This window comes from Octodon degus, unplaced genomic scaffold (assembly GCF_000260255.1).
Source record: "Octodon degus isolate 3935 unplaced genomic scaffold, OctDeg1.0 scaffold00011, whole genome shotgun sequence".
NCBI lineage: Eukaryota > Metazoa > Chordata > Mammalia > Rodentia > Octodontidae > Octodon > Octodon degus.
In genome coordinates, this window is record NW_004524587.1 from 25546766 (window position 1) to 25555816 (window position 9051).

The 9051-nt window shown below is 42.0% G+C and overlaps 1 protein-coding gene and 1 pseudogene across 3 annotated transcripts in view; both read right to left on the reverse strand.

Annotated features, from left to right (window-relative positions):
• Positions 1-3539, reverse strand: part of Gins3 (GINS complex subunit 3) — a 10198-nt gene extending 6659 nt beyond the window's left edge. For 2 of the 3 annotated variants that reach the window (XM_023709126.1, XM_004625930.2), the window contains exon 1: positions 3037-3229. In XM_023709126.1, the coding sequence (XP_023564894.1) occupies positions 3037-3222 (186 nt within the window). In that variant the 5' untranslated portion in view covers positions 3223-3229. Of the gene's footprint in view, positions 1-3036 lie in introns of all 3 variants that reach the window. The other variant, XM_023709125.1, reaches the window with a different exon arrangement.
• A 4103-nt stretch (positions 3540-7642) lies between these two features.
• Positions 7643-8159, reverse strand: LOC101561583 (annotated as a pseudogene).
• Between the last annotated feature and the right edge of the window lie 892 nt (positions 8160-9051).

The window sequence follows — 9051 nt, forward strand, 5'->3', positions numbered from 1 at the left end:
CCAGTGAAACCTGGGCACTGAGCCTTGAACACACTTCTGATGTACCCTTCCCTTTGCTGACTCTGCTTTGTCCCCTGGTGCTGTAGTAAATCCTAACCATGAGTCCCACCCTATGCTGCGTCCCAGGAGTCCTCTTAGTGGATCACTGAATGTGGGGGTGGTCTTCAGGACCCCCGTCAGAGACAGAAATTGAGAATGTATCACCAGCAGATCCTGTTTTCCTGAAGGGAAAAATGAAAATGATTTCAGAAAGAAATACGGAAATGCAGGAAGAAAAAGGGTACTGCAAAGAGTAAAAGAGTGGGAAAATAGAAAACAGTAATGCTTTATAGAATTTTAAATGAGCCAAATGAAACTATATGAAAATAAGGCAGGAAGGAGAGCTGGAGCTAAGGTGTTCAACGATCCTGACATTATCTGCTAAGTAGTAATCTGGATAACAGTCTTATTAATAAAAAAAAATGTAACAGTTGATGTAGTCACTAAATTAATAGTATAATGAAATAAACGGTAAACAGAATACATAAGTAAATGAAAAGGTAAACAGATAATAAACTTGGTTACTACAAAAAAAGGAAAGAAAAAGGACTGAGTTCAATCCCTGGTTCTGCCAAAAAAAAAAAGAAAGAAAAGAAAGCAAGAGGAACCTGAAACAGATGGCAAATGAAAATAAATGCAAGTATATGAATAATTAAATGTAAGTGCATTAAATACATGGAGTAGAAACTGTCTAAAAAACAAAACCAAATGACATGCTGTTTAAGAAACATACCTTAAATATTTTCTTAAACACATCTTAAATATAAAGACATACAAACATTAAAGATAGGATAGAAAAAGTGGCATGGGGGGGAAAAAAAGAAAAAGTGGCATGCGGCTGAAGAGATAGCTCAGTGGTCTAAGCACTTGCCTGGCAAGCTCAAGGACCCAGGTTCAATCCCCAGTACCACACAGCATGCCTGCCCAGAACCCCAGATGTGCCTTGCCATGCAGAGCGTGGTGGCGCATGCCTGTAATCCCAGTGCTGGGGAGGCTGAGACAGGAGGATCACTACAAGCCCAAGCTGTAGGGAGACCCTGCACCAAATGCATAAATTAAAAGAAAATGTGTCATGCAAATACTAGTCAAAAAGAAGCTGCATCATCAGACAAGAAGCTGGACATTTGACACTAAGATGGTCATTATATCCACAAGGAACGTATGAATGTTACTGCACTGACAAAAGTAAAAAGAGACAGGGACTTGCCATGTTGGCCCCGCCGCCCAGGGGCGCACTCATACAGTGACTAAGATATCGTAAGCCTGTAATCCCAGATCTTGGGGAGCTGAAAACAGGAGGATCACTAAGAGTCTGATTTGTGTAGTGAGATCCTATACATCCTGTACCAAACACATTAAAAAAAAGAAAAAAAAAGACAAATTTATAATCATAGTGTAAGACTTTAAGTAGAAAATAGCCAAAAAAAAAAAAAAAAAATTAGTAAGAAAAAATACTCAACAAAAACAAACTTGACCTGACTTACGCATACTTACATAACTGCACCCCAAGACTCCACAAAGTGCATCTTTCCAAGTGCATAGAGAATGCTTAAATTGAACTTATACCAAGGAATAATGTAAATCTTACCAACTTTCAAAAAACTGAAATCAGTCTATTTTCTGGCCACAGTAAGATTAAACTAGAATCATGGGGGGGGGGGGAACCAGATAAACAGCAAAACCCCAAAATGTGTGCAAGAAAGCACTAGTCTCCTAAATGATGACACATGGGTCAAAAGAAAAATTACAACAGAAATGAGAAAATATTGAGTGCACTAAAAATGAAAACCAGAAGTCAAAACTTGCAAAATACAATTAAAGCTATAGAGTATGTGTATAAAGGAAGGCTGAAAACTATAAGCTTGATATGCACCTTAAGCAATGGAGGAAACAGGGTTAAGTTCACAGAATGTAGGATGAAGAAACTAATTAAAAACTTCATGACCTAGAAAACAAAGAGAATATGGATAGAGTCCCAAGTTATTTCTTTCAAGAAATCTATGAAAACTGACAAATTCTTAGCAAAACTAATTAAGAAAGAGCATAATTTATCAATGCCAAAAATAACAAGGATATTAGCATAACACTACATGAAAAAGATCATAAAGGGTTATTTTGAACAACATTATGCTAATACGCTCGAAAACTGACAAAATGGCCAACTTTCTAGAACACCCCCATACCAAAATTTGAGAATAAAAAATACAAATGCTCGTATATTGAAGAATGCAATCAACTGTCATAAAAACTCTTCTATGCACTCTTGCAAAACAGAGGGAGACCACAAGATGAAGGAAGAATGGACGGAGAAGGGGGCCAGCAAGAAAAAGTTGTACTGTATACAAGCACCAACTCTCCTCGACGACTGTAATCATTAGGTAGTGCAAGTATGTGCTATTAAACATAAAAATGAAGTAAGACTTAAAAAGAAAATACAATTTTCCTATGCAGAACTGTTCCACATATTCCCGAGGCCACTGCCCTCCCAGATGCAGCGCACGCCCTCCTCCTCCAGCCTGGCAGTGCGCGGGACCTCCCTCCGAAGTGTGCAACGCGAAGCATAGAAAGGGGTAACTATCTAGTGGGCAAGATGTAAGAAATAGTTACAACGCCCTGGTCCTGGAACGAACTTGGTAGTTGAGGCCGCAAGGCAATTGGTTCGAATCCCCATTCGCCGTGCACCCCGAGCCGAGCAACCCGACCTTTCCGTTAGGTTCACAAAGCCTACTTTCGGGGCAACGGGAGCGCTCAAGGGGCGCAAGGCGGGCTGGCGCTAGCGCCCTCCCGCGCGGGCACGCGGCCGGCATTCCGCAGCTCCCGGCGCCGAGCTGGGCCGCCGGGGCGAACGCGCCGCGAACCCCGATGCCGGCGAGCTCGGCCATCGCGCGACGGGGACGTCGGGCCCCCTTAGCCGTTCCGATAACGAAGCCCGCGCTGGAGGGGCCCGGTGGCCACCGCTGCGGGGCGCCGCCCCGACCCCCTAACCGCGAGGCCCACCTGCGGCAGCGCCTGGTCCGGCCCGCTGCCCGCGCCCCACTCCGGGAAGAAGGCGCCCAGGCGCGGCATCGGCGTCTCCGTGCGCACAGGCAGCTTCTCGTGGGACATCAAGATGTCGTCCAAGGAGAGAAAGTTCTCCTCGGGTCCAAGCGCGCCCGACTCCACCCGGAAATACGCCTCGGACATGGCGGCGGCCCGACCCCGTCCGCCTCCTTTCGGGTGATTCAAGTGGAACCCGGAGGAGCGGGAGGCCGGGCAGGACCCTCGGAGTCTCGCGGCAAGCGCGGGCCGCCCAGCCGGAGGAAACTCATTTTCCCGCGCTCAGGGACAGGCCAGACCCGAGCAGTCGACCGGAGTGGGCCCGCCACTAGCCAGACAGAAGCAATCGACAAAGTTTGCGGATGAGGTCCGGCCAGGCACCTGGGGGTGGGGGTGGGGGTGCGTCCACCGGAAGTTCTCCTCCCTCTTCCTGCAGCCTCACGTCGGAACTTCACCCGGAAGTTTACCGCCCTTTGGGCTGTAGGGTCATCTGTACCAGATTATGTTCGTGTGTGTGGTCCTTTAAATGTTTATATGAAATTAAAAACGTTTTACAACACATTTGGGGGCTTCAAATGAAGACATCATGTACCATCTACTTCAAGCCTAAATGAATATCTCTTCGATCCAGTTCTCCCGTGTTGACAATACTTCTTTTGTTGTGACATCACAATTACAGTTACCTTGGCCGGCTATAGTACATTAGTGCTGAGGTACAGATTGCTCTTGTCCAGCTGTATTCCAAATTGGGAACTCATGTAGCTTATCTTGGTATAAGGCAGTCTTGATCAAGAAGTTCCCTTTCAGATCAAATGTTATCTGCAAAACTTTACAATACTCCACTTACCTATACTTGAATCCTCAAATAGGCATACTTTGAGCTTGACTGGTACCATAAGAGTCAAGGGATGCTTAATTTAGGAGGAAAAGTCTGACCCAACACCAGCATCCTCCTAAACCCCAACGCTGACACTACCTTCTGTATTTTATGATGCTTTGATACCTTGGAGCTTTGGGAATGCACTGAGGAATTGCCTTTTTAGATACATAATTTACAGAAACGGCAAAACACTAGGCCCTGCTAAACTGCCTTTGTTGTACAATTATGATGATCCAAGCCCATATCTGGAGCCATTTCCTGTATCTAATTCACAAACTAATATTTCTCCCACCATGCCAACCACTGTAGTATGTCAATCCAGGCCCCAGCATGGGGCAATGAGATCTATCCTTGCCTTCCCATTCTTTCCCATGGAAATCATAACGAGTCTGTACCATGCTTTTCCTTGCTTCCTGTTCTCTGTGTGGACCCTGGCACTTCCCAAAGTGGTCCTGTGTGATGTGACATGCTCCTTCCTCTTGAGATCTGTCAGTAACAAAACTTCTTTTACTGGTGTTGGTCACTCTGTCATCACATCCGTGAATTAAATCTTGGATATAATCCAAACAGGATGCCTTAAAGAGTTGGCCAAATGGCGAAAAGTCTTGGTACTATTCAAGAAATTTAGGCTATTCCAAAGAAAACGGGAGAATTGTAAGGTTTTTGAGCAAGTAACAACACACATCTGAGCTTTAAGAATATAAAGCTGGAAGTGAGGGGAAGAAGGAATTAGATGTTGAGAAGCCAGCTTGGATGCTTTCAGTGGAAGGGGAAGTAACTAACTGGGTGTAGGAAGTAAAGGATAGACAGGGGTTAAAGATTGCCGCTGTGAGGGTGGGGAAATAGCTCAGTAGAATAAGCACCTGCTTGGCAAGTGCAGGGGCCTGAGTTCAATCCCTGATTCTGCCAAATAAAAAAAAAAAAGATTGATGCTGTGAACCTGGTTGAACAGATGGATGGAGATGTCACAATATACACAGAACACAAGAACAGAGGAAGTTGAGGCAGAGGATGCATTCAGCACGGGAAACACAGTATCTAGAAGCTACTGGATAGGCCACTGAAAAAACCATCCCAGAAGTATTAGAGTTACGAAGAATCTGCTTGGAGGTAGTTGTAACAGGGCTCCCCCACTCTCAAGTATATTTAGTTTGCTCCCCAATTCAATATAAAAATGAACATAACACATAGTGATAAGACAGAATTCCTCTGATGAAATGGATGTATGGTAGTACAGTTCAAGGTAGATGTATAAGTTAATTTGTTTAACTTAAAGAAAAAGAGGTTATTGATTGCTGAAGGCATTAAGCTACTTTTTAATGTTTTTAGATAAATGTTCAAGATACCAAGATAAATATTTAATGATCTATCAATGTCAAAGAAAGGCATTATTTCTGTACAAAGACTAGTATATTCATTCTAATTGCAAATACCAGTGTTATGTTCATACTAAAGTAACAAGCCAGTATTTAAAACAGAATTAGATGGTCTTATTTTTGTTATTTAACATTTTGGCTCATCATAAAACTATCCTTTGTTACTTTCTGAGCTTTTTTTTTTTTTTTTTTTGGCAGTTCCGGGGATTGAACTCAGGACCTAGTGCTTGCCAGACAAGCACTTATTCTACTGAGCTATCTCCTCAGCCCCTCCCCTTTGTCACTTTCTATTTTTACTCTAGTTAATCTCTCCTTGAACTAGTAAGTGAATACCAGGAAAGGTGAAATTAATCTAAATTGAGTTTATGGTACTAAACTATTCATTGGTGCTAAATTATTCATTTGTCAGGATTAGCACATGGTTTATCAAGTATGACTCTCTCTCTGTAGTCTAAATCCTAAGAATGACATATGCTTCCCTTTGACAAATCTATGTTCCTTACTGCTAGGTTTTTCAGTGGTGCAGCAGAGAAGCAGAAGTAAAAGAAAAGGATGGAAAAGGCCTTTATTTTCACTGAGCAGGACATGAGGAAGATTGGAGGCAGGGAGATAGGGGAATCCTTTGACCTGAGATGTGAAGACTGAGACGTTATAGACTTTTGATAGGAGAAGGAGGAAGAGATCTTTGGGAAGATAAGTGGTTGTTTTGGGAGATTCAAGCCATGTTGAATCAGGGCCATGATAAATTGGCAGTTTGTACTTGGGCCAGAACCGATCACTTAATCCTAGTCAAATAGCCAATGTATCAGAATTAGCAAACATAATTTCAGTATATTGATAATATTTAGCATATATTTAATATATTACAATATAGAACTTCACTATTGTATTTTGACAAGTATCTGCTAGATTCCTGAAAAACTGAGTAACTTTCCAATACGATTATTTGAAGACTGCAGGATCGTAGAATGGCAACGTTTTTGGCCATAGACGAAGTGTTTTCATGACAAGGACAAGCGCTACATTATTTTTTGTCACTTAGTCTCCAAAGTCATAGTTTTAGAAGCAGACACAGCTTTAGATATGCAAAACCATAAACAGGTTTCTCATTTTTTTTTGTCCTCAAAGATATCATTTATTATATTTTGCATTATCCTCACAATCTTTCTAGATAGGCATACATAATAGAGAAACGCTGTATGAAAAACCTCATATATTGAAGCTAGAATTTTACTTTTCCAAACCATTGTAAGATAAGAAAAATGTAGTCTCTCGCACATACATTACCACATTTTCTCTATTAGTCTGCATACCTTACAGTATCACATATTTATGTATATGGCAGTTGGATATTAGAGAATACCTTTTGGTTTTCTATACTAGGTTACAAGTTTTAGAAGTCCTGAATCTAGTAGAAGAAAAATCTTCATTTGAAACCTCAGTGTAGTCTCTTTACAGTCCAAATTATATTTTTTAGAAAGTCAAGATATTTGCTTTGTTCTATTTATTTCTTTAAGGGATGGGGAAGAGGTTTTTTTTTTTTTTAAAGGTTCTCTGTTTCCAAAAGCTTTCCCAAAGACCGGGGATTCATTTTCATGACACAACAGTGTCCTCAAAGCTTTTATGACAATCTCAATTCAAATACCGACATTTTCTGAAATCCAGTGTATTTATCTGGACACATTCTTGCTTATGTATGAAAGAAAGGAACCAGCACTTTGGCTTCAAAAGCAAATTTATAATTACATATCTAACTTGCTTTTGATAAAGGACCACTCAGCTAAGATAGCCTCAATCATTACATCTAAGGAAACTGGAATTAATTAAGGGACTGCTGCTTCAAAGAACTATGCCTCCAATAAGGGAAGGAGAGAGGAATTCCAAGTCCACATACCACATTCAGAACTAAATATCAACAATCTCATTCTTTCAATATCTATAAATAAAGTAAATGAAGGAAACAAGAATTACATGAATGTTAAAAAGTACATAGAAAACTCAATGCTTTTCATTACATTTGTCACTTACTACATTACAATAAAATGCTTGTAAGAAAATAATCACATAAAACAGAAGGGTAGTTATGGTTCAGAAGCTTTTGAGAGAGCTGGGGAGGATGGTACACTCCTGTAATCCCAACACAGGGAGGCTGAGGCAGGGGGATCACGGTGAGCTCAAGGCCAGCCTAACCTGCACAGTGAGACTCTGTCTCAAGACTGAAAAAAAGTTCTCGAGAGCGTGCAAATGATATATTCCAGGAGCACTTAGGACACTGACGCAGGATCACTGTGAGTTTGAGGCCAGCCTGCGCTCCCTAGTGAGCTCAAGGCCAGCCTGAACTTCGCAGCTGAGACCCTGTCCCAAAAAAGAAGGGAAAGAAAGAATGAGGATCACTTGCCCTGACTTAAATTTAATCCCCTGTCCTGAAACAGATCACTCCGCAAGCTCAACATCTACACTGGGCCTTGAGAAGTCAAAGCAGAAAGTAAAATTATACAAAGCCAGAAATTCCACCAATACATCTAGACAGATGTTTGCTTGTAGTTTTTGGTATCCAAAACTTTTTTTCCACACATCGCACAGATGCCTTTCTTGTAGGCACAGCCCTGGCAGTAGTGGGACCCCGGCTGGTGCACAGAGCTTTTACAAAGTCTGAAAGTGGAGAACTTATTCTTTCCATACGGATCAAATCTTGCCTTTTTTGAAGTCAATGCTTTACTTTCATTCAGGTTTCTTCCACCACTTTCTGTGGTATTTCTTGCACCATCTTTCCACGTGTCCGGTGCAATAACAGTACCAAGTTTCTTTTCACATTTTTCGCACACCATCCTCACGCCTACTAGCCCCTCAGCCGCAGAAGGTGCAGCAGCTCCCAGGTTTCTAATTTAAAGCTTTAAATTTGTTTTTTGTCTTTGCAGTGCTGGGGGTTGAACCCAGGACCTCATACAGTCTAAGCAAGCACTCTCTTCCCAAATATCAGGGCTAACTTTCCTTCATTGAGTGGGGATGCTGTGATAAAAGTGATAGAAACCCTAATCCAAGGGGGAATGAGGGCCTTTGGGGTGGGGTAGAAAGAAAAAAAAATGTATTGGACTCCAACATGGAAGGTTTGGAGTTTTCCTTGAACCTCTTTGCTGTCCTTGTGTTCCATAACTGGTTCATCAGTCCATCTTGGCTCTACTGGCACAGTACTTTTTAAGCATCAAAAGTGAATGTACTGGGGGGCCAGGGAGATGGTTCAGTAGAATAAGTGCTTGCCTGGCAAGCGCAAGGGCCTGAGTTCAATCCCCAATTACACACACACACACACACACACACACACACAAAGAATGTTTATTCATACTCAGCCGATAAACTTTGTCTTGTAAGAATCAGAATGGAGGGGCTCCATAATCATCTGGCATCCACTCGATGTTGTATCTGTGATTAGAAGTGAACATGACAGGAACTTCAGGGATCTTTCAGATTCTATGTTGAAGGTCCTGGTCAACCGTGGCCACAATGTAACACTTGTGCTGAGTTACTCTCTGCACTAAGCGGTCATTTGCATACGTCTCTTTATGTGTGCAAGGTAATCATTCCAACCCTGGATCCTTGGCAATCCTTACAGCCACTCGATACTTCTGTTCCAATTTCTCAATTTCCATTATTATACAACCAGGTATACAAGGGATACCCTTGGCATACAGAGACAGTCCATCACTGATTTTACCAAGTCCA